Source organism: Plectropomus leopardus, chromosome 3 (genome assembly GCF_026936395.1).
Source record: "Plectropomus leopardus strain MGB_pleo_1.0 chromosome 3, ASM2693639v1, whole genome shotgun sequence".
NCBI classification, from domain to species: domain Eukaryota; kingdom Metazoa; phylum Chordata; class Actinopteri; order Perciformes; family Serranidae; genus Plectropomus; species Plectropomus leopardus.
Window position 1 is genome coordinate 23716433 of NC_142178.1, and position 26775 is coordinate 23743207.

At 40.4% G+C, this 26775-nt stretch overlaps 1 protein-coding gene across 1 annotated transcript in view; it reads left to right on the forward strand.

Annotated features, from left to right (window-relative positions):
• The window catches only part of frem3 (Fras1 related extracellular matrix 3), a 39523-nt gene that overhangs the window by 5946 nt on the left and 6802 nt on the right, over window positions 1-26775 (forward strand). The window contains exons 2-16 of the mRNA XM_042485329.2: window positions 37-126; window positions 14037-14183; window positions 15666-15896; window positions 16008-16133; window positions 16508-16759; window positions 22067-22216; window positions 22295-22504; window positions 22790-22987; window positions 23073-23237; window positions 23526-23708; window positions 23798-23928; window positions 24396-24554; window positions 25035-25338; window positions 25413-25544; window positions 25637-25968. Of these exons, the coding sequence (XP_042341263.2) occupies window positions 37-126; window positions 14037-14183; window positions 15666-15896; window positions 16008-16133; window positions 16508-16759; window positions 22067-22216; window positions 22295-22504; window positions 22790-22987; window positions 23073-23237; window positions 23526-23708; window positions 23798-23928; window positions 24396-24554; window positions 25035-25338; window positions 25413-25544; window positions 25637-25968 (2810 nt within the window). The remainder of the gene's footprint in view (window positions 1-36; window positions 127-14036; window positions 14184-15665; window positions 15897-16007; window positions 16134-16507; window positions 16760-22066; window positions 22217-22294; window positions 22505-22789; window positions 22988-23072; window positions 23238-23525; window positions 23709-23797; window positions 23929-24395; window positions 24555-25034; window positions 25339-25412; window positions 25545-25636; window positions 25969-26775) is intronic.

The window sequence follows — 26775 nt, forward strand, 5'->3', positions numbered from 1 at the left end:
TAACACTCTATCTCTCTGTATTTCTCACACCAACAGCTGATATCGATGACATGAAGATCTGTTACGTGCTGCTAGATGGGAGCAACGCCACCAGTGATATCTTCTACTTTACAGTTGAAGACAGCGGTAGGAACCCTTTAATATTTCATATCTCTGTGCATTAACTCCAAACTGGGGCCCGTTACAGAGGAATCATTTGGCCAAAGGCTGTCCTTAGATTTTTCTGTCTTTTAATAGCTTCTTAAAATTGAAACTTCCTGCTCTCTGTCAATCTGCCGAGTGTTTGCATCACAAAGACTTAGAGCAGTTGGCCATGACTGACACCCAGTATAGAGTAGCCAAGCCTTTTCGCCCCACTGAAAAGGGTAACAGGTTTAAAAGAGACGGGTCAAAGGGGACTTCAGCCAAACACTGACTGTGGGTTGGTAAAAGTGAAAGAGGTGGGACCACCTTATGCTCTAAACTTTATTGTTAAAGAACAATAGGATCCTTCACCCAAGGGCACTTCAAATGTCCCCCTTTCATCCTATGCTTTAAGTGACCTGTTAAATGTGTAAAGGTATGTGTGATGAGCTATTCAGTTTGTACATTCTTCTTGGAATCGGTTTCCCAACTACACTATTGTTGTGTGTGCGAATAGTGTCAAAAACATGTAAAAAAGAAACATTTTGAATGCATGTTTTCATTGTAGGAATAGTCAGAATTTCTGTAAAACAATTCAGTGCAATCAGTTGGATTCAAAATGAAAAGATTTGATTTTGTTGTCTCTATTTTCCACTTTGCAAGCCAGCAACATCCATAAGTGTCGTTTACATTTTGAATTAGATGTTTCTTTCTTTTCCATCTAACTCGAGGCATTCCATTCGTACACTTTAGTTGTCACGTTTCCTAAAATTACGTTTGCTCATAGTTCCCCATCATACGAGCCTCAGTCTGAGAATATTATTAATGTCTGCAGGTATAACATGACAGTCTAGTGTTCCTCTCCTTGTGAATATCTGTTTATCCATAAGAATTCTCTTAAATGAACCAGACATGCATGGTGAAGACATGACGGTATACTGCAGTCTGTGGCTCACCACTAACTTTTATACAGATTTACATGAACAGCGTTACAAATATAGCAAAAGCAAAGCAATAAAAATGCAACAGGTGGCCATTGCCATTTTAGTGTCGGCTACAAAATAAAAAACAAGGTTTGGAAATTCAATCAATGCAGCAGGGAAAGTTTAGTCTATAATTATGCTTGAGTGAGGGCCATGTTGGTGATAATACCATCAGCGCTATTGAGGAGGGAAGACCAGGAGGATGTGTCGTTTTGTCAAATTACCATTTTCTTGTCAGCAAAGTGAAGCCTCTCATTAGCCTCCACTGGCTCCCAGTAATTAACTTTTTCCCTAGACTGTAAGTGAAGTAGGTGATAATTCACATTTAATGAGGGTGAGTAGCTCTGACACTGATTGAAATATTCTTCATTCTATCCTGTTCACCAGTATTATTGTTAATGTGGGTTCGCTTTTCTGTCTTTAAGTAGAGCTTTAATCACAGGAAGCAGACGCAAAGGCTTCAATTAGCCCAACAGTCCTTCTGTTTGCCTTCATACATTGTTTAAGCTCCCAGCCAGCTCAGCTGAACCAGGTGCTTCGGTGCAGACTGAGACATAAAACAAAACTGTGTGTCTGCATGACCACGGTTCACATGTAAAGGCCACAGACAGTGCAGTCACACCACAACGTTAATGTAATTAATACCATACACATATATTATTCTATTCCATATAGTAGGTAAAATGGTTAACATGTGCTCACCTGCACACTCACCGCCACACAGCCACTCACACAAACAAATAGACTGGCTCACCCCGGAAAAAGATCAAATAACAGATAAAAGCAATTTAAGCCAAGCGGTGAATCACTAATGTGAAGTGTTGAGGGGGTGACTCCTCAGGGAGGTGGCTTTATCCTGGACATGTAAGGACATGCATGTGGAGAGCACGCTAATGGTCAACCTATCTACTTATAAATCTAAGAAGGTGAGATGTTTGTGTGGGAAGCAAACCTCCTGGCTACGAGAGATTTGCACCTAAGATTATCCCTTAAACTGGTCCCTGTCAGCCCAGTTTGAAAATGTGAATGAAGTGAGTGACCTATTTTTCAAGGCTAAATAGAAATGTTTTTTCCAGTGCCAGAAAAAGTGATTCATAATTCAAAAGTTTGGAATTAGTCCAAATAGAGGCTAATTCTTTTGCAATTTCTCTGTCATTAGGATCTTTTTGGAAACAAACTCAAAAATTTAAATGGGAAAGAGACACAAAAAAGTTAGCTCGTCCTGGATCCAAACAGACAAAACCATAAATCTCCCATATAGATAGTAATGTTTCACCCTGAATTGCTTAATCCTTCCTTTGACGTAGTATCTTAAAAACTATTAAGCTAAGTACTAGCGTTAGTGTGACCTCCTTTTTGGACCCTTACAAAGAGGGAAATGGACAGCTGCTTAAGGGTCTTAGCAATCTTTAAGAAGTACCTGCCGTTACATGCACTGTTGCGTCTTACAAGTCAAGAATACACACACATACACACACAGTCTAAATCATTAACATCCTCAAGGAGTAGTACAGCAATTTGGCATACCTTATAAGACTCAAATGTTGCATGTTACATGTATGTATCTGCAAATATTTACATGTTATCTGCAGATATATTGTAGGGTAAATTCTGTATTTTCTGGACGCTATTTTTACCTGTTTTTATGTCGTAATGATTAATGGCAACGTTTTTTGAAATTGGTCTAGTAATGAGTAAGAGCACTGCAGCCGGGTGCAGTGTAACCACTCAGGGCAATTATGCACCATCATGTATGTCCACATATGTGCTTGTTTTTGCCATTAACAGGTTCAGTTTATTATTATTATGCTTGGCTGACAACAATCCCCAGAGAGGTTGACCATATTATTAAAGAGTAAGATCCTTTTTCTTTAACCAGAAACATTACAGAAATTGCCAATACCAATACAAATACCAGACTTCTTAAATAAACAGTTCTATTAGCATGTTTAAGAGGAGGCATATTTTCACATATAACTGGGTGAATAAAAGGTTTATTTTAATCAGACCAAATCTGTTGGAACAGTGAAAAAGAAACCAAGATTTGATTTTTTTAGTTCTAATTTGTTTCTGTCAGCTTTGAATAAAGTGTGTTTTACTATGATAAAATTACTCTCTATTTAAATTGAGTTTGGTGGGATTATAATAGTAATTAAGGGGCTGTTTCTGGTTAAACAAAAAGGATCCTACTTTTTTCATAAATAACTATCTCTGTAGTGAACCTTTCCATAAGGTTTTGGACAACTGGAATAACAACACGAGCCTGTCAGTGGCTATACAAACACTTTTAGTGGACATAAACTGACTGAGAACATACTGAATGGTTACATTGCAGATGCCACCTGCAGTGATGTTGCTCAATAGTGGACCTGTATAAAAACTGTTGATTCTGTCAGTCACTTAAACACAGCAAAATAGGGTCCAAGTTGAAAAATACAGAATTTACCCATAAAGATCTTAATCAGAGGCTTGAATGTGCTGTGTCTGAACTAGTGTGTGCCGCCACACACAGTTTAAGTGTGTCCTCAGGAGGTCAGGAGTGGAAATTGGGTTACACACCAAGAGACCTGCTGGTCAGCAGTTAAATTCCAGACTCTGAGGAAAACGGTAGTGTAGTTTTTCTCAAGTCAGGACACATCAAGAAGGCTTTTTGACTTATCACCTCTTTTCATCGATCATTCGCAGGACAGAAGCAGGGAAAACAACGAGTAAAGCTGACAAAGCTTCAATGTGGAAGGCGGCATTTGCTCACAGATATGTGGGTTTTGTATGACTAATTAAGTGAATAAATAACTGAATTAAGTCAATCAAATACCATTGTGCATTGGAATATACATGAGTCTATGTAGTTTAGAAAAAACTATTGAATCCCTTTTGAATACATGATTAAATATATTTACTGCATCATAACTTGCAAAAGTTTAGCATTAGTAGAGAAAAAAAATGATTCTGAGCACTGATAATGCAACCGTCTTAGTAATATCCATCATTTTAGCAACTTTTTATAATTTCTTAAGAAGCTCATACATATGATGATCTGACCCACAAAGGCCGTTATTGCAGAACTCAAACAGCCTCAGTCTGAGGGCTGTAGAGAGATTTTTTTTTCTTGCGTCATCCTATAAAGCATTATCTTTTTGTGTTTGACAGCTGTGATTTTAAAGTGACAGCTCACTCCAAAATCAAAAATATAGGTATTATATTTTGTATATAGAGGCTCAAGCTTGTGTCAGTGCAAGATCTAAACAATAATGGCACCTTCCTTGGCTGAGCTGTAAAGTTAGTTAGCTCAGTGGTGCTAGGTGAACTAGCAGTAGATGTGCACTTCTTTCTGTGCAGTTATACAGTTGCAGGTGTAGTTCGGTAGGAAGAAAATAGTTCCTACATGAAACAGCTCATAACAAAGTCTGTGAATTATCTTGAGTAACCGAGTCATGATTTCTGGAAACAGACATCTCTGTTCAATTTTGTCACATCGTTCAATTATACTGGAGAGAAGAATCTCTACAGCCGGTATATCCAACACCCAGCAACTCACACCAAAAAATCTAGATTGCTAAATAGCATAGAGGTTAGAGAAAAAACATATATTTTTCATTTGGGGATGAAGTCTCCCCTTAAGTAAGAGAGCTACATAACTTTACAAAACTATTTAGCTTGTGAATTCTTACAAAACAGTTTGAAAAACAAATTCCACTGTCTTGTCCTGTGGCAGCGACCTCAAACACAAACTGTAGTTCAACTTGGGCCACTCTTTGTGTCTGCCGGCAATTTCTATTGAAAAAGCAATAACCTACATGCAAGTGACCAGGTCAGAAACTCCCTACAGCTATTCAAAGTGTGGGACAGTGAGGCAATAAATACTTGTTTTTACAAGTGGATACACGGCTCGCATATATCCTTGTCCATCAGGCATGGCCCAGTGAGCCACAGGCTAAGAGAAGAAAACCTTATTTACTGTCAGACATGTTGAGACATCTGCAGATTCTGTTCAATTCTTAGTCAAAGGACCGGGGGGGTAATATATTTATGTCAGATCTTTTGACTCTGTGGTGTACCGGCCTTCAGAAACGCTGTCTCTACTTGCCAATCTTGGATGCAAGATATCCTCAGATTTCATAGCGGTACTAATCAAACTGCTCTGATTAACAGATGAGAGGAAAAGGAGAACAGAGCCTCCACATTTAGATAACTCGGCTTCTGTGCTTTTTCCAATAGCAACAATATCCAGCTCTGGAGAGGGAGCATAGACCCCAGTTGCTTGAGTGTTATGTGATCATTCAGAGCCGGGAGAGGAATGCACTTCCTTGGAGACTCCAGACTCCAGGGCCGCAGACAGAGCAAGGCCTGGAAGTGTGGTGGTATCCCGAGCCGACAGGTGTGTACGTGAGAGGAAAGGCTCAAGGGGGATCCCCTTTCAAAGCTCTCCGTCACCCCATTCCCAGCACCGCAGAAATCCAACCCAATCTCAGATTCGCCCGATAACCTGCAGACTTCCACAGGGGAGGTGCCGTGTCTGGAGGGGCACTTCCCCAGAGGGTGCAATGATACTGAGGAAGTAAAAACGAATGAAAAAGAGCTAGAAAATGTGTCTATATTTTGGTGAATTTTCTTCAGTACAGTGGGTGCACTCTGTTGTACAGTAGGACTGCTTGTAGACTGACATGGCCATGTTACACCCCTACTTCCTAACTGTGTTTTGGGATCTTATATGTCACCCGTGTCAACAGTCACCGGGAGATTTACTGGCTAATGGTGCCACTGTCGGGGCCCCCTGTGACTCGAAGCCAAGGCCTCTTAGTCCCTCTCCACCACAAGCCCACTCTGTTGTCACTGTCCCTCCTTCCTGTCCTTTTAGACCCCCTCACGGCGTTACTATTCTTTTACTATGATGTGTTCATCTTTTGACCTCTTCTCAATTTCCATCCCTTTTCTTTCCTCTCAGGTTCCCTTTCTATGAACTGTGGTATCACTTCATTCTCAGTCTTTCTTTCTCGTTTTGTCCTTTCTCTTCAGCTTTGATTTACGGTGGTTGGATGGCTGCAGGGCTGGGGAGTTATGATGTATGGCTACAGCGGTTATTCTTATCTGCTCTCATATGGCAAAGCTGTTGCTGCCCCTGGCCGAGCTGTCATTGAGTTACTCGCACTCCTTTCCTTGTCCTTTTCTTTCCATGCTAGCGGCATGGCCTCAGGGATGGTAATGTCCTTCTGTCGGATTTTCTGTCAGTCCACCACTTTTAAATGAGATTCGGACATCCATGGTGACTGGAAGAGGTATACTACTGATTTTGGTGATACCATGACTTTTTATTTTGCGCCACCTTGAGGCTGACATTTGTGGTTTTGACTGAAATGGCTCGACACGTATTAGCCTAATTGTAGTTGAATTTTCTACATTTATCACTTCCTTAGGATGAACTGTAATATCTTTTGTCATCTCTTTAATGGACCTATTGAGTGCTGCAGGGATAATGTTTTGTAGGCCCTAGTTTCCCTAAGAAAAAGCCAATAAGCTTTTTCTATTGTCTCCAGAATTGGACACCACCTTTATGATTTTTGAAGTGTAAATGCAATCGCCAAAAGTAAAAAGCTAACATTAGGCTAAAGCCAAACTATACTTTGATTGCATGTGTTAATGCTGCCACCACAACAAGGCTGTAAAGCATAACCTATAGCCTACCACTTGTTGTCATTGCTACCACAGGAGTCCTGCCTCTCAATTCATCCAATTGGACAATGGGGAAAAAACACCAATGACATCGGGCACTTTTCCATGCAAAGTTGAACTTTTTCATCTTGAGGCGTTCAGGGCTCTCCTGCGAGAACATATAGAGCGCAAAAACACAAGCCATGAAAGCAACACTTCATACTCACTGACAACAATTACAAAAACCGCCCCATGCTGCTGAAACTGGCTCTGTCTGATTGAGGCCTAAAGACGCGATCACCGTCAGCTGTATTGTGTGTTATGTTTAAATCAGCAGATATAATCATACTAACACGCTAAACCAAAAGCTGAAATGCATGGGGCACTATTGAGACACATCATTTAGGCAAAGCACAGCGGATGTTGACATGCTGAAATGTAGCTCAAAACACTGCTATTTTGTGTCTACATATACCTTTAAATTCAGAGCAGGCTACATGACCTGGCATCTGCGTGTGGTGCCATTGTACATAATTGGACAATATTTGTGAAAAGTCTTTGATTATTTCTTCTTTTCTTGCATCCTTATTAATCTTTATACGCATAAAAAATTACAAAATATAAAGATTTTGCAACATCTTTAAAGTTATTAGATTTCGCCAAAACGTTACAAGCATCTGTGTCACCATGTCAAGTATATGGCTAGCAAGCGTCAAAGATGCAGCTCTCATTCCCTGTCAAATTATGATTTGTGACATCCTGCAGAGATAACTTCACTGTCCGCAACTGAAGCAGCAATCGAGCCACTGCGATGTGTCGATTTACAGCACATGCTGCTACTGTCCGTAAGGAATGATAGAGTTATTAATACACTGAATCATGCAGCATTCCTGACACGGATTCTTGGAACGCAGAGAGGAAGTGATGGCTTTCACGATCTCTTCTTACCTTATTAAGATGTTAAAGAATCGAAATAGAGAACCGCACTTTTGTTTCTATCATCGGTGAACATCTCCATGATTTAATGGACCATACTAAAAAAACAGTGGTATTTAAATACCGAGCATAGCTGACTGGAACCTCCACAGTATTTATATCAACAGGGTGATTAATGAGGAAATGTAATAATGGCGATGCTTGTCATCTGATGAGGATATTCTTAGAAGGTTGCTCTTCCTTGCATCATGCTGATGAACGTCAAAGCCTCATATTGACCTTCCTCTCCTGTGATATCTCCAGCCTGACCCACTATCCCGCTGCATCTATGTATGGTGCAGGAAGCACCGCTGTGTGAATGCGAGCTGATGAAGAATGTTTGGTTGAAGGACACTCAGGCAAATCTCAGGCTGTAATGCCTTGTGCATGTTTGGACTTTGTTTCATAGATATTGGATACTTAAAATTTTAGTAAGATCACTCTTTCGCTGAGTCTCTTTTGCACAGTCATTTTATAATGCTGACTTTTTACGTTTTTAGTTAAATACTGCACCAAACATACCCAAATATGCCATTTTGTAGCGGGCCACTATGTGACTTACTGCGCCAAAATAAATCAAGCAGCTTTTAACGAAGGTTTGGAGAGGATCCAGTCGCTCTCACTCAGGCACTAAAACAGAAAAACACTAACATACTTCTTTAATATTCATCCCCTGCCCTTGTCAGTGATTAGCATCAATCACACTGAAGCTAATTTATTAAATAGCTGCTAACAGGGACATTTAGCAACACGTGCAGCCTATAAAACTTGACATCCCTGCAGAAATTAGGATGATTGTCAGTTTGAAAAGCTAATGGAAATGCGAGCTGAGCCAGGCAGCTACTGTATGTATTGGATTTGATGGCCAGTCTAATATAAGTGTGTGTCATAAAAATTGTAATAAATTAGACCATCAATCATGCCTAAAAATCTGTTTTGACTTTTATGTTTGCAGATATTATATCACAGGCTTTTAACTTGTCTATTTTGAGCCAATTTAAACCATTTTCATGTCTGTCAGAAGCACTCTGTCTGTGTGCTTCAGTCCAAAGGATAACCCTGCTGGGAAGTCTGGCCTCTTGATTATTTCTTGATTTTCTCGAGACTCTTGCCAGCTCCAGCCTCAGTGTCTGCACAAAAGAGCCAGAGAAAGGGAGATTCCCCTCTCTTACACTGGTGTGAACAATGTGGAGACAGGCAGGGAGGCATGCCATGGTGGTAGATCTGGCCCACCCAGACTGTGGCCTGCTGTCCCTCTCAGTTGTCCGTCCCCTCAGCGAACAAAGACGACACAGGGAGGAAGGGGGACACAGAGGGAGGGGGGTGGAGGAGGTTTGTGGAGTACAGCTGTCACTCTGCTCCACATAATCTGGCAGTCTGGCGGGAAGGAAGAGAGAAACAGAGCGAGATCTTTTATGATCTTGAACTAAGACAGAAAACTGCTTTAATTGCTTTTTTCTTCATGTGACTTTGTTTGAGTAAACAGTAAATAAGATACTGAAAAATTCCTGGGTGAGGAAATAGAAACATGTGAAACAGGCATCTTTAACAACACTGACTAATTATGGACAAAAGCAACCACCTGCACCGCTTGTACAGCAAAGAAGCAGCACCTGTGGACCTCACAGTGTAATAAACCCACTCAGTCAGGTCAAGAAAAATGACAGATGTTACTTATTTACTGGTCTCCTCAAGCCTGTCGGCTAAAATGTGGTGAAGGCATTCAATACACTTTGGAGGTTGTTTGCCTTTCACAAATAAAGGTAACTTAATTTGAGATTGGATTATTGTTGATATTGTTGATTGATTGATGCCACAAGTAGAGTTGTTCAAAACCAATACCAGTGTCAGAAATGCCTCCAATACTGCCTAAAATACTGGATTGGGTATTGGTCAGTACACAAGTCTATGCACCAGTCAGACACCTCATAATTTGTTGTTAAACCTTAACAACAAATTATCAAAGTACTCTGTTTACTATTTTCAGGATATCTCCAGAATGCTGTAATCTAGAAACTTGCTTTAAATGGGCTCTGCTTTTTCTTTTTTAAATGGATTTATATATATTTAGCTTCTTGCCAATCACTGTTTTTCAAAAAAAAAAAAAAAAGAAATATGATGTTTGATTGTACCAATGACAAAATTGATTTTCTGTTATAAATAAATTACAGGCACTTAAAACGTCAGGAATGATCTGATGGCCATTTGTGAAATTTCATTACATCATTTCAAATATGTCAAGTTACCTGGGCCTCCAGTTTACATGCAAATATCAGGTAGTACTTCTTTTCCCAGCCGGCCATCGCTATTTTTAAGCCTGACAATATTCTAAAAAAATTTCAAAATCTAGGTATGGGAGTACAAAACCTATACATCAATACTGTGACAAATGAGTTCTAAATAATAGTAATATGTTGCTTTTACCAGTAATAAAACTGAAATCCCTTGTTTGTGTGTGCACTGAAGTTATCTGCTATTAGGCACAAAAGTCCACCAGCCTTTGAAGTACCAGTGCAAGAGTTGTGTTCCTGATTCATTCATAAAAACTCCATTGTTTTACTCCTTGTAGCGATGCAGAAACTTAAAGCGGCCTGAATGCACGGTGCCAAGACAGAAGCAGGCTTTTTGTCTCTCTGTGTTCATTTGATAATCCTTGATGATAGCCACTGACTAAGCTTCTCCTCATATCAGCTCCAAATGGGGCTGTCTGCCAGGACACACTTTCTCCTGCACAGAAACAATCTGACAATTGAAGTTTGAAGACTTTCCGTTTTTTAAGGCAACTAAACATCAGGTGGCAAAAAGGAGCCTTCTAGTTGAGATGAGGATTTGATTCAGTCTTGGTTCAACAGGTTCATGACATGTGAAGCAGCACAGATTGAGCAAAAATTTTAAGGTTATATAGAAATACAGTTACTGTGTAGAGGCCTAGTTTCTGCACAGAATACAGCAAAGTCAGACTGTCTGTTTTCTAAATTCATCATTCCATGCATGCACTGTATAAACACCTAAAGAATCTGGGGCGAGCAAAAACAGACATGATACATGTTTCCTGTATTTTTAGCCATGACTGTTGGAAACCTGAGCACGGTCGAGGGTAGCTGTACCCACTGGGCTCTGCTGCTCCGTGTTGCCTGCCTGTAACCAGGCGCAGGCTTTGTGCTTGCAGTCATGTATCCATCTGTGTGTGGAAAGCAGATAGAATAAGAGATAGTGCTTTTTTTTAATTTAACCTTCATTTAACCAGGAATAGTCCCATTGAGATTCAGAGTCTCTTTTCCAAAGGAGTCCTGGCCAAAACAGCAGCATGATGAATTTCACATAAAAGAACAAGTAGACTTGAAACACAACAGCAAAAGTAAAAACAAACTGCATAAAAATTCACACACACGCAACAGGCAACAAATTTAAAACAGTCAATTAGCACTGTCAGAGACCATAATTGTGCATCCATAGTCCAGAAGGTCCTTAATCCTGCTCTTAAAGCAGACACGGTTGCTGACACCAAGATGACACAGCTAAAACTCTCACCAAACTGCAGTGATGTGTGTGAAAACCAGTTGTGGTATTTGAATATCTTAGCCTGATTTAAATTATTTAAAAAGCATTTCACTGCTGAGAACATGGTCTTTTCAGAAAAGTAGCCTGTCTAAAATATGAAAATTATTCTTAAATTACTGCTACATAACCAGGGAAAACAGAGGAAACAGGCTGTGGCATTTGCTGTTGCTCAAGAGGCAGAAAAACTACAACTACCAGAATGCAATGCTCCCGCCGGTGGGTGAGGTAATGCCAGTCTCAGGCAACAATGGTAGCCGGCAGTTAACAAACGACCACAAATTCCAGTTAAACGGTAAGCTAAAACTTGCTTCTGAAAACATTTGAGGTGAGAAATAGGCATCACAGTAACAGAATCTGGGTTTATATTTTAGCAGGATTTATTAGTTTTTCCGTTTGAGTTCAGTATTTTTTAGCCTGCATTACTACCATACAAGAAACAGCATGGCGCCTGCTTCTTGTCCATACACTCATATTACAGCCAAAAGGTGCAATAAAAATATGTTTCAGAAGATGTTTAAGGCGAGAAATAGGAATTAGAGTAAGCGACTTTTGGTTTATATGTGATTAGCATGACCTCCTTTTACAATTTGAGAAATTGCTGGATGCTAACTGGCATATGTGGGGCAATTTGCATAAGTTGCGTATTTCTTTTTAAACTGTTTCAGGACTTGTGTATCCCACCTGTTAAACATTACTTTATTATACTGCCTGACCATGGTATGTATCGACATTTTGTCCATTAATTCAGTTTGATGGTTTCTAAATTCAAATTTAAACCTCCTGCAATGATTTATCATTGTGTTTATAAACATTGTACAATTCGTAACTGATTTGAAGTTATTTTAAAAATATAACATAGAAAGATGAAGTTATATGTCTAATCCAGTCATAACGGTGTCCTCCAAAATGTCTAATTTGAATAGAAATTAATCAAAATCAGACCAACAGCAGGTAAAATATGCAGACTTATTGTTTAAAAAATATCAGACATAGAGTCAGCATCCTCAATAAACCCTCAAACCACCCAGATAATGTCCAAATAGGGCAAGCACTTGCTAAAGTACTGTATATATGTGCAATTAATGTATGCAAATTGACAAAAAACATATGCAAGTTAGCATGCAGCAGTTTCTCAATGTTGGAGACCCATACTATATATTTATAACATAAAACTCTGGGGTACTCATCAACATTTCGGGGTCCACGGGGCTATGATATAACTGGTCGAAATCAGCAAACTATCCCATTCACACCAGTAGTGATGTGATTGAGTACTGTCATTGTCCCTGAAGTTCCACTTGTCGCTATCAGTTTCATCTGAACGTGCTCCTGTGAGTGTGGTCAGCCCCTGTTGTGTCTTAGCCTGGTTTGGCATCAGTGTTGACATGTGGGTTTGAGGAAGTGGCCCCCTTCCCATCCTGAATACCCACTCTCAGCCCCCCTGTTTTTTCATTGTCCTCAGTCACATAGCATAAAAACTGCAGCCTCTTTCTTCCTCACTGATCCAAACCTGATCTCAATGCTGCTTGATTGCGTGGACAGGCAGACGCTCCTTGCCATTGTTTTCTGTCTATGTTTTTTTCAAGCTGGAACAATGTTCAGTTCTGTTTGTGTTTTATAGTTTCTGAGACCAAATACTAGTTGTCAATACATAGGATACTGTCCCACCAAACTGCTGAACGTTTCTTCTTGGTTCCCTCACTCCTCAAAGCGTTTTTAGCAGAGTTAGGTCAGAAGGTGGCCACTGCTAGTGTGACCAGCCGTGCAAGACTAAAGAGAGACAGCCCACTCTAACCTCCCTGATCCAAAGGACCCACTGAGCTTGACCCATTTCACATCAAAAGTCACAGGTCAGCGGGCTCTTCTCACTGAAGGATAAGACTTTACAGGGCCTTTCGGCGTTGTCATTAAAAAAACATCCAGATTATGTAGCAGAACCCTATAATCTTAAATATCTCTGAAGCAGCCAGTTTCACGTCAATGACCAAAACTGAGCTGACAGTTTGAGGGATTACATGAGTCATGAGATAGTATGGATTAAAGGCAGGATTGGGTCTAAAGTTGCGGATCAGTGGCAGGTGACTCTGAGATTTGAGTGTTTTGTTCGGATGTCTGTTTTACTAAGTCAAGGTTCACAAAGTGTTAAACTATCCACGACTGATGCTGAGTATTGTGCAGAGTTTGTTATACAAGAAGCTGTGGTGAGACAAGGTGACATTAGTTTAAGACTCAGGATAAGTGTTCAGCGTGTCTTTGTGGTCACTAATGGGTAAAAAACAAGCCTCATTGCTCCCACTTAAGCGTCACCTTGTTCATGAGGAAGAGCAACAGAGCGTGGACATGATGGGGTGAGTCAGATTTACAGCAGGCCAGCTCATTAAAGAAATCATACTATGACAGAATTTTTCCATAAGCACACCGTAAATTTATATCTGTGTCAGTATGTGCCCTGTTGAGGCCTAAGGTGGACGAGAATCAGAGGAAACGAGATGTAAGGCGTATATTCCTAAGTCCCAGTGAAGTGAGGTTTAGGGAAGCTCTGGTATTAAGTTATCATGTTTCCCCTCCAAAATTAAAATGCCCCTTTGATTCCTTTTCATCCTTGAGCCCAGAGCAGATCGCAGTTTATATCCCTCAGCGGCTCTGAACATGAACAAAACAGATTGTGTCTTTTTTGTACTCTGCTTTGTAAGAGATCTTTTAACTAAAGTACAAGTGCAATAATCTTTTTTTCTCTGTCTTCAGGTGGAAACAAACTAAAGCCTCAGCCGTTCCGGCTCAACTGGGCCTGGATCTCTCTGGAGAAGGAATACTATTTAGTGGATGAGGACTCCAAATTCCTGGAGGTGACGCTCAAACGCAGAGGCTACCTGGGAGAAACCTCCTTCGTCAGTAAGTGTTGCCAGTCTTTTTACTGTACAACCTAATGAATAATAACTGGACTTATATACCATATATTTATGTGCTATATTGAGCAACTTTAGCTGAAGTCAGCAATGTCAAATTAATATTTTTCTGGATTTTTATTTTTATTTTTGGAAAACAACATTTTTTCTTATTTTTACTTTTGTTTCCTGTTCAGAGTCAGAATCAGACTTCCTGTAGCATTTATGTGACCTTTCATAATAAACTGATGTAAAGGATGATGCCCTTATTAAACTGACAATTTAACAAAGAATTATTGCCCCTTTAACTGTATTATATTATTTATGTACCATTTAAAGGGCCAGCCCTGCTATAAAGCATCAGCATAGACCCTCGTATCAATAACAATGTTGTGTCCCTAAAGGTGCAAATCTTTTGTGCTTTTGTTTGACTGGTGCTCCATTTCCTCTCTTGCCTGAAAGAGGTCTGATTGAGAGCAAATAAAACCTTTCCTGGTAAAGGTCACGAGGAAATGTCAACATGCTGGTCTGTTTGGTTGCATCAGACACTTGCATGCAACAGATTTATGGCAACATATGTTGACGCGTGCTCCTCTGTCTTTGAAGAGGCTAGAGGGTTGTAAAGAGACAAACATACTTAAAGATAATGTTACAGATGCAGTTTTTCTCCAAGTATTAACCAAAGAGATTCATTATAGGGAAAAATGCATGTACCTAACTTCTCGTTTTTTTTTTACACCAGAAAGTATCTGTGCGCCAATCCCCATACCTATAAGATGTAAATCATGACATGCATAATGAACGTATTCCCATAGCTAATGTCATATCATACCCCACGAAGATACACGCACAACAGCTTGTATGATATGCAAATAAGCATCCCAAGAATGACGTTATGTCCTTAATGTACATTACGTTACGTGATTAAGGTATAGTGACATTAGTTATGTGTAGGCAATAAAAATCACTATGGTTAGGTTTGGGGACAGAAACATGGCGAGGACATTCCTTACAATGACTCAAAGTTCACTTAAATTCACACGCTCCTAAAGGCATATCTCCAGGGGAAGGTCTTTCAGGCAGTCAGTCAGTGCATCACGTGATCGCAGCCTTTGAAAATATGTGGGATATATACAAATGTTGGTGCGTTACTTTTTATAGGAAATGTACAAATACTGGCATTTTTTGAATCCTGGGATTTGAATACTTAAACACAGGAGAAGCTCACAGCTATCACAGCCACTTAAATAAATCTTTTTACACTCAGAGCTCAAAATGTGTACATCTAGGAGGGTATAAACAGGTATACGCGGTATTCCTTCGTCTTTTTGTGGATTTTTACAGTATACCAACTCAATCAGCCAAAAAATCATTGAAATATATACGGGACAATATGCCCACTTCCTCCTCTGTTACCGACCCATCTACCCAATGGTACACTCACCTCATCGACTACCACCGCACCACTGTGTACATCCCTCTCCCTCAGGTATCGCCACCAAAGATGGAACAGCTGAGAAAGACAAAGACTTCCGTGGCAAAGCCCAGAAGCAGGTGCAGTTCAACCCCGGCCAGACCACGGCAACCTGGAAGGTGAAGATCTTCACAGACCAGGAGTTTGAGACCTCCGAGACCTTTGAGATACAGCTGTCAGACCCGGTCATGGCTGTGCTGGAGTTCCCCGACGTCGCAACGGTCGAGATTGTGGATCCTGGAGATGGTAGGAATCTATTTGAGTGAGGCCTTGCCACCATACACACAACCTCTTTTGATTGAAACATTATTGACTTAAAAATAATTACTCATCATCTGTTTTTCTCTTCCAAATCAGAGTCGACTGTCTACATTCCTCAAGCGGAGTACAAGATAGAGGAGGATGTTGGCGAGCTGCTGGTGCCGGTGCGGCGCTCAGGCGATGCCAGCCAGGAACTGATGGTTGTTTGTTCCACTCAGCAAGGTGAGATAAAACCTGTTTGTAATTATTGTCTTCAAAAGAAAAACAAATCACACAAAAAAAGCTGTGATAAATCAAAAGTTCCAAGATTTCTTGCATATAATGAAACTCAATTAATGGTAATTAAAATGTAGGTAAGTCCATGCTTCACTCTTTTGTTGTGACATTCTGACAAAGATGTGCAGTTGTATTTCATTACATTTATTATTATTTTTATAGTTTTTACTTACTATTTTTAATTATTACATAAAAGTAACAACTCCTGTGTGTATGTAGTGCATTACTTTTTTCCTGTTCACGCATGACTTGCTGCAGCCAGAATCCCCTCAGTGATGAGTGAAGTCAAATGTCCTCTCCATGTTCCCATAACTCCTCAGCCACTGCCACTGGCACCATACCCAGCACTGTGCTGTCCTACTCTGACTACATCACCCGACCTGAGGACCACACCAGCGTGCTGCGCTTCGATAAGGACGAGCGAGAGAAAATCTGTCGCATCATCATCATCGATGACTCCCTGTATGAGGAGGAGGAGAGCTTCAACGTCACCCTCAGCATGCCCATGGGCGGCCAGGTGGGCGCCAACTTCCCGACTGCTAAGATCACCATCCTGGCAGACAGTGATGATGGTGAGTAAGGTCGCTGTTAGTGATCTAAGGTATGTCATGAAGCCAATATTGTTTATTGATCAGGACTTGTTCTGTTGTAGCAACTCTTTCAACAGCCCAGCAAAACTCATGAGTGTGAATGGTCAGTTCGCTGAAGATTAAGGATTCTCAATTTTCTTTGCTTTGGGGCGGCTTTTGTAAAATGGCAGGAGGCCAGGGGCCAGTTAATGAAGAAACATTGAATTCAGTATATATAATGAATGAATTGCCTGTTTTCAACCTTTGCTGTCAACATTAGCCACAACATTTGCTTTCCTGACTCCTCTTTGCCAAAAAGCAAATCCAGTCACAGCAGCTTCAGCTGTTTCCAGGGTTCATTTAGCTAAAAGTAAGTTAGATTTAAGACTTTTTTTAGATTTCAGAATCAGAATCAGAATCAGAATCACGTTTATTGGCCAAGTTCAACAAATAAGGAACAAGGAATCTTTCCGGGTTGGCAATGCTCACAGTACAGGGGAGGGAAATAAGTTAGGGATAAGAAAAATAGAAAAAAAGACAGACATAGACATGTAATTGTATTTACAAAAGGAAGAGATAGAGAATATATACAAAATGTACAGTATCTAATTCAAAATTTAAGATTTTAAGATTTAAGACCAATTTTACAATAATTAAAACTGAAGGACAACTTTGCCCAAACATTTATTGTAACATAAAACATTACACTTTTTTCCAGTGAAAAAGTTGGTTTATCTATGTGAAGTGCTGAAAAAACCTTTTTAGAGTGGAACACATTGACAATGAACATATTGTATTATAATAATCTATTTGGTTTACTAACCAAAGTGGGAAATATCTAGCAGCTGTTGGCCGGTTTTCTTGATGATTTTGTGTTTTTCACTTTGTGTGTGAGATTGTGCTCCCCATCATGGTGAGTTTAAGGAGAGGAATTTGGTAAATTATTTAACAAAAAAGTAGATAATACCAATTATTTTGAGATTTTACAAAACAATGCCCAAAAAAGGATTCATAAAATCCTAATTCCTACTACTGAGCACTTTCTAAGAACAAAGATTAATTTAAGTCATTTTAAAATGCAAATTAGGGCCTTGTTTTAGATCAATGAATTCAATGCTATTTGGACTTTTTAAGGATCCACAGGAACCCCAGTTTCTAAGATTTGAAGACTTGTGGGACTAAGCCCAGACTTCTGGCATTACTATTATCTTTTATCTCTATTTTGAAGCTTTTTAGGTGCTTTAGCACCTTATTTACATTCAAAGTATTAAATAAATGCAGTGTGAATTACAATATGATCATATAACAGATATGGCACATTACATTGCCAGGAAAGTAAGAAATGAGCTGATTAATGATCAAGTTAATTGCTACCTCAGAGCATTGATATTTGCAAAAGTGGTATTTTTACTTACAGATTTTTGTGACTTTGAGTGTAAATGTTGATGCATCAGGCTCCGTATAATTCTGTCTCATAGCTTAATCTGTGACGACAGCAGAAAGATATTTGCTTGTTGCAAAAGGGAAAAGATTTATTGAAATTTGATGCATGCAAATCAACAAAAGCACACACAGAGATAGAAACCAAAAGCTGCCTGACACTAAACAAGGAGCGCCAGACAAGTTGCTTGTCTTAAGGTGGAGAAACAATAGCATCATGTGTTGTGGTTACAGTACTACTGACTCTGTGGTGGCAGCTGTGGGTGATCCTGTTGCTCATTGCTCCTTTGATGATGTCTTTTGGCATTTTGGTGTCTGCACATCATTAATCGCATAATGACCACGGTCGCCATAACAAAAGCCCTTGATACTGTACTTGCCCTAATGGCTTTACAGTATTTTCGGGCCCATTACTCTTCCTGTGCCCCTGTCTGACTGCTTTGTTTACACACTCTGATTCACTTATCCTCCATATTCTGTCTGTCTGAATGTGAGGAGCAAGATAACAATAGACAGGTGTTGAGGGGGAGAATGGCAGCCTCGCTGGATGTTATGCTACACTACAGCCTGTCTGACAGATAAAAGGGCCCCGAACCTTGCTGTGCTCCTCGAGCGACCCCCAGCCCTCATTGGCATTCAGCGGAGCTCAGGGGAAACAGAGGGCATCCCTTTGTCTGCAGGGACCAAAAGGCAGGTGGTGGAGAGAGAGGGACTATTGTTCGAGGAATCCAAATGACGGGCATGTTTTTACTCTTTCCCCTTGTTTGATGGTATTCATGGCTTTGTTGCCAAACGAACTTGAGAAGGAATGCAGTTTTTTAAAAGCAATAAATCAAATGATTTGATTTGATTTGACAATGAAAATGTCCAAACAAATTTGACAAATTGTAGCCCTTAAAATCCCTGAGACTCTTATGGCCTGTTTTTCTTTATAATTTAACTTTTTTATTACATTTTTAAACAAGAAAATCAGAAAAAGAATGAGCAAATAACAAAAATCAAATAAAAAACCCAACCAAACAAGCAGGTAAACTAACTGATGGACACTGATACAAAAAAGGCAGCTTTTTAGCAGTAATGTGGCAGGTATTAGTGCAACGTGTCACTCAGTAGTGATTGTACCACATCATCAGTGTCTTTACATGGCCAAATTGTTCTCTCCAGACATATATCCGATGAAACTGTCCCATTGTTCCTTAATCATGTCATTTTCCCATTTTAAGTCCTCCCAACATCTTCTAGCATCCAATAGTTTCCATCATTTGAACTGTCGACATATTCAGTGTAGGAGTTAGAGGCTCCTTCCAACACCTTAGTATCATCCGGACGCAGGTTATTAAGCCAGCTTTTAATATTCTAAATACAAATTTCTTCACATTCTGCAGTACAGTTTTGCCACCGAGGAGACGTAGTCTTTGTGAACTGGGCAGTTCACATTTCTTACCATTTCTTCTTGCCTTTTTTTGGTAATAGAGTCATTTTGTCTTCTTCACATTTTTAATCCATATCTCCAGCCTTTCACCGAGGTAATTTCCCGGGAATGCTTGTTGTAGTGACAGACATGCAGAGAAAGCATCCCTCCCAAGAGGAGTACAATTGAACTTTATGTAAAAATAATTAGCGTGCATTCCCAGACATGCAAAGAGACAAGAGATGACTCCTCAGTGTAAACCTCTATTGAGGCTCTACTTCTTGGTGGGTCCTAAAGTAAGACCCCATCATAAATCTGCTTCAGAGTACGTGTGTTTGTGTGTAAAACCATCTGCCTGTCTGGGTAAACTTGTGGTTTGGACTCTCGCCAGCATCAGACCTCCATTGTTACTGTATTTGTCTGGCTCTTCCTCCCACTGATCTTTAAGGTTGCCATGTTGGCACTCAGTTCCCTCATGTAACCCCCCTTCTCATCCTCCCTGCTACTAGAAAGCTGTCTTGAAGGCTCAGAGGCATTGACAGTGTGCCAGACATCCTTCACTCGGCATCAGTTGTCTGTTTCAACATCCATCAAATTCTAAATAAGCCCAGGACCTGCCAATTCTGTTCAAGCATCAATAATTGAGAGCAACTGGAGTGTTTTAGCCTATAAAAAATACTTTAGAAGAACATTTAAATAGACAAAATGAAATATATTTGATCAGTCTAAAGTCACATGACCATTTTTCAAACTCATTAATTTTTACACATTCATTTTATTTTTTTAAATGTTTGATGAACCTAAACACGGCCTGAAGGGTATGTAACATTTGCTGAACAATGGCCACTTTTGCCAAAAGGGACATTTATAATAAGTAATGATATATGCAAAAAAATCATTAAAAAAACAAGTAAAGGAGATTCATAGTGTCTGTTAAATAGATCAGCTGCATCGATTACCCAGCAATATCTTATTAGCCAGCATCTCGTCATCCTACCAGGTGAAGTAAGGTAGTATGAACAGGACAAGTTTATTTATTATGGCACCTTATCATACACACATGTTATTCAAAGAGCTTTCCACTGGGGGGGGGGGCTTTGTTAACCTGTCAACAGTGTTAAATAATTCACAAGTATTGTTGAATTAGTATTGTTGTTATTGTTAAATGATTTAAAAGTCATTAATGTGGACAACTTCGGATTTGCCAAGTCGTTAAAAATCGTTAAAAAATTACGCTTGCTTTTTCTTTTAGCTCCTAAATCCATCAAGGTGGATTATCACAAACATCCTTTTAAAATATCATTTTTGCATCTGTAACTACAGATTTAAGGGTTCATTAGAAATCAGAAACCCTGAACATTCATTAATAGATTAACAACATTCATATTATATTTATATAACACTTTAAAAAGTAAACAAGTTTAGTATCAAAGTGCTTCATAAAGACAGACTTATATGTATACACATACAAGCCTAGAGACATAAAAGTGCACAGATGAAGAATGGAGGATTTAAACACAAGTTTAAACACAACTTAAACCCAAGAAATCTGATAAAATAAAAGTAAATTAAAAAAAAACAGGTTGAACACAATTAAAATCCAGAGAAGAAAACAGTTTTTGTAGTTAATTTTCCAAGCATGAATAAAGCCATTAGTTACTTTAACTACATACTATCTACAATCTCTTTATAAAGGGTGTCTTATTTGAAATTGGCACTATAATTTACCGTGCGAATTTCTGTGTCTTTATTCATTCTTTGTTTTTTGCTGTAGCTTAAGTCCTGAGTCTGCGCCACTATCAGTCGATCTCTAAAAACATTGGCCGGACAGAGTGGGATGAAAACCCTCTTTATGCAGAAGTGAAGAGAGATGAATTGACAATTTGTTCCAGGGGTCTGAATTCTTGCCCTTTGTCTTTGCAGAGGGGACGGTTGCCTCTCTGTCTCTGCCAAACCCTCACCATACTTCATATTAGCTGCTCTATCATCAGAAACTGGGATCATCCCTTCACTCGTGCACATACAAGCACACGGCTAATTCTTCAGGTGTATCCTCGGCCCTTTGGCGTTGACTTCAGACAGAGCTGTCTGGATTTAGATAAGTGAGGGGGAGGAAGGTTGAAGGAGAACAGGATAAGAGGGATGACAGCTCTCTTCCTGTGCTGAGTCAAAAATTAGAGAGCTTGCTCAGCTATTCCTGCCAATTTGTCCCTGAACACAGCTCGTTTAAAAGCTTATGTTGCTGTGTCTGTCCAGCAAGAAACTCTTGCTCCTAAAAACAGCAGAGCTAATGAGAATATAATATTGTGACAAAATGCTATGATGATAAGTGCATTTCATGTGCAAGTACTTTGGCTTATTTTGATTATTTAATTTAAAAAGTGATGACCTTTCAGGATTCTAAAACTAAACCATGTCTTTATAAATTCATCAATTCTTATCATTCCCAAACCCCACAGAGCCCTCGCTGTATTTTGGGGAACCTGAGTATGTGGTGGATGAGAGTTCAGGCTACGTTGAGGTGAAGGTCTGGAGGACGGGAACGGACCTGTCCAAGACGGCTACCGTTACCGTGCGCTCCAGAAAGAGCGAGCCTGTCTCTGCAGAAGGTAACATCAGCAGTTCAACACAACATTAAGTCATGATTTTGCATTCTGTTAGTTCATGGTTTCCTCTCTGTGTGGCAGCCGGACTGGACTACGTCGGCATCAGTCGCAACTTAGACTTTGCTCCTGGGGTGACGATGCAGACGTTCAGAGTGACCATCCTAGATGATCTGGGTCAGCCGGAGTTGGAGGGGCCTGAGACCTTTGACCTTGTGTTACGGATGCCCATGAATGCTGTGCTGGGAGAACCGAGCAAGACCACCATCACCATCAATGATACGTTCACTGACGGTGAGTGTCAAGCACACATATAGAACCTGACAGAGTATAGTATGTCCAAGCCAACTGTACCTTGACAGTATATTCTGTTGACAAATACTTTTTTAAACACTGAAATGCGTTATATATCTCCTAACATTGACATATACTACATGATATACTATATAGTGTAGTATATAGTGCATGAAAATGCTTAAAGGGTGCCACAAACTACAAATTGTAATATTTGGTGCAAACTGCAGCCCTTAGCACAAATGCAGTGTGTCTCTTTTGTAACAAGTCTTACTGTCTTTGCAGTGCCGAAGGTTCAGTTTAAGGAAGGAAGCTACAAGGCGGATGAGTCCGATGGGGAGGTAACGGCCATCGTGTACCGCAGTGGAGACATTAGCGTCAAGTCCACGGTGCGCTGTTACACTCGCCAAGGCTCTGCTCAGGTCATGATGGACTACAGTGAGAGGCCCAATACTGATGCATCAATCATCACTTTCCTACCAGGTGAGACCTCCCCTCTTTCTCTTAATCTCTCTGTTTCTCTTCATCCAGCAGCACTTATCTGAGGGTGTTGATTATTTTTCTCCAGGTGAAACGGAGAAGCCGTGTGTGGTCAGCCTCATGGACGACTCCATTCACGAAGAAGACGAGGAGTTCCGCCTCGTCCTCGGGACTCCCAAGAGCAAGTCTCCATATGGAGCTTCTATCGGGGAGCAAAAGGAGGCGGTGATCACAGTCACAGACGAGAAAGACAGTACGTACTTAACCAACATAAAAATATTTTAAAGGCAACAAATATGAAGGATAGATGTTGCTGCAAATGAGTGCAAATTAATTTTTACATCTATACATCATAGAAATTGTATAAAAACTGTTTTTGACCAAGTTTAGTATTTTACTGCACCTAAAAAGACAGTGTTGCAAACAGCTGGCCTCAGGTAACAACCGTTCTGTTATGGTGTTTATATATTTTTCTGTTTTTCATGTATTTTATGTTTTTTTTTTTGGCTAATCTGTATTTCTAATGTTCCTCCTATTCTAGAGCCCATCATCCGATTCTCTGAGATTAAGTACAGTGTACGTGAACCTCAGAACAAAGGCGGCGTGGCTATAGTAAAGATTCCCATCCTGCGCATCGGAGACACCTCAAAGGTCTCAGTGGTGAGAGTGCACACTAAAGACGGCTCTGCAACCTCTGGAGAAGACTACAACCCGCTGTCTGAGGGTAAGAACCTGGTTTAGTACAAAGTGCCTTTTCATGAGTTTCTGTACGTTTTGGATTAATGCTGAATTTACTGTCTTACTGTGCATAAGATGTTGAGTTCAAAGAGGGTGAGAAGGAGCACTTTGTGGAGATTGAGATCCTGTATGATGGCGAGAGGGAGATGAGAGAGGCCTTCACTGTGCACATGAAGCCTGATGACAACATGGTGGCCGAAATACAGGTAACACAAAGGCTGCACGGCACATACACACACACAAAAATATAAACCAGTAGCAAGTCCTGTATGTGCGCACATACAGTGCTGCACATCTACACACGTGCGCCCCTGTCATGTCAGCCTGTGTTAAAATAGCCAGGCAGCAGCTGGCATTGCTGTCAGCACGCCTGAACCACAGAGTCTTATAAAAAGCTTTTCCCTCTGGAATGAGATGCTGAGGGGAATGTCCCTATAGAGCCAAACAGTAGACAAACCTATAAACAGAACTGCGACATTTGACCATGTACTCTACATCAGATGTTTACCACTCACGTGACAAATTCAAATATGTTAGGCACCAAAATTTGAGGAAGATAGAATAAATCTGTTGGAGAGATGGTGAAAAGGATTATTATTGTTATTATTTGGCAGAGGTAATGAAGTTTCTGAAGTTGACAACCAGCTAAAGATGCTTTTCCTTCTCTTGCCAGATGAACAAAGCCATAGTGTACATTGAGGAGATGGACAGTGTGGCAGATGTTACCTTCCCTGCCGTGCCCCAGGTGGTTTCCCTGCTCATGTATGACGACACAGTCAAAACCAAAGACAAGCCCAACCCACCCAATGGATACCCTGTTGTGTGTGTAACGGTGAGTTTAATGCCTCTGCTGCTTTTGAGAGCAACAAACACATCAGTTTTGTTTTTTGTCCAGCAGTTACCAGCTACATTCCTCCAGGTGGCTGCTTGTTAATGTACCCTGGGTTTGACAGATCTGGGGAAACCTGCATTTTGCTGCTATGCACCTTGGGCATGCAACAATGTGCAAAAGATGTAAAATTAGAAATGTTTATATCCATTGATGAATTTAAAGTGGCCAAGGCAACTGACACTTACTGATGGCCCAACATAGACCGACAGCCAACCGTCAGCTTGGTCTGTCATGGTCTTTAAATATTTGTTCTTCTGTTTTATTGAGAATTTCTGCATATCAGGTTGTATTTTCATATGTAGCGATTTTGCATGGCTGCTGCTTTGTCCAGGTCACTCCTTTAAAAGAGATTTTAATCTCAATGGGACTTTATGGTAAAATAATTTTTTTTGTTGCCATCTGTTATATCACATACTGCAGGCTTGCAACCCTAAGTACCACGACTTTGACAAAACCGGTTCCATCTGCTCTGCTGAGAACATCAACGACACTCTCACTCAGTATCGCTGGCTTGTCAGCGCCCCCACCGGCTCCGATGGAGTGACCAGCCCCATGAGGGAGGTGGACACCAACACTTTCTTCACCAACACCAAGTCCATCACTTTGGACTCAATCTACTTCCAGAGCGGCTCGAGGGTTCAGTGTGCAGCAAGAGCCTTCAATGCTAATGGAGATGCTGGTTTGGAGCTGTCCAGCCCCATTGCTGTGATCAGCAAGGAGGAAGGTGAGTGTGGGACATAGGGGACAACTGCAAACTAATGCTTGGGATGAAGGTCATGAACTGACTTCTGTTTGCAGGTATGTGTCAGCCTCGTATCCAAGGCACTGTTGGGGCTGAACCTTTCTCTGCTAAGATTCGCTATACCGGTCCAGATGACCCAGACTTCCCCAACCTCATTAAACTCACTGTCAACATGCCTCACATGGATGGTAAGCTGTAGACATGTGTTGCAACCATTGAGACTTTCATATTTAGTCATCTATACAAAGACCCAGGATTTATCACGCTTTTCTCTCAACAGGCATGCTACCAGTGATCTCCACAAGACCTCTGTCCAACTTTGAGCTTACCCTGAGCCCAGATGGCACGCGTGTGGGCAACCATCGCTGCTCCAATTTGCTGGACTTCAACGAAATCCAAACCGGCCACGGCTTCATCACCGATGCAACAAAGAATCCTGAAATCATCGGCGAGACTTCACCCTACCAGTACAACCCGGTCATGCGCTCAGCCAATTCTCTGCGCTTCTACAGGAACCTCAACTTGGAGGCCTGCCTCTGGGAGTTCACCAGCTACTACGACATGTCAGAGCTGCTGAATGACTGCGGAGGCTCCATAGGCACCGATGGACAGGTAGGACACACAGAAAGGACACAAGTATCAAACAGTCTTATGGCCCATTTACGCCAGCATTTATCGATGAGTGGATTCACTTCCAGGGTAGAAGATAATCCATGCTAGTTTTTTCAGAGTTCCCACTGATCCTCCAAAAGTCTTAAAAGGCACTGAATTCATCAGTCAAAAGATAATTGGTATCAAAATGACTTAGATGAATAATTTGAAGGTCTTAAAATGCTAAGACATGGGAAGTTGGATTCCATAAATTGTTTTTTGTTTTGGCGTTGCATTTAGCTCTGTAACTGAGAATAATAGAAAAAGGAAGTATAATATATATAACTATATTTGGCGCACTGCGCTTTGCATTGATGAATATTACTGTGGCACACTGTGCTTACTTTGATGGCACAAAATTATACAACCATGCTCAAAATAAAGATGTGATTTGACAGTGAGTAACACAAATTCACCACAAAACCATGAAAACACATGGCAGGTATTTATTTCCCAAGTCTGTTTATCCCTTATTGCCACTTCAGGATAAACAAGTCATGCTTTATAAAACAATAAACATTTGTAAATCTGACTGTCAGTTTTCTGTTCAGTTACCTCTATTGTGCCTCTCAGAATTGTCCTGAATCCAACATTATTGTCAGTTCAGCTGAATTTTACTTTTTATTCAATTGTGGTTACTTTAAAGTTGGTCTTTCTTTCTTTCTTACTGACTGAGCTGACCAGCTTGCTAACTAGCAGTAACTGACAGTTAGCAAGTAAAAAGCACAGAGGGTTCTCAAAGTCCTTTGCTCACCAGTTCAGTACCTT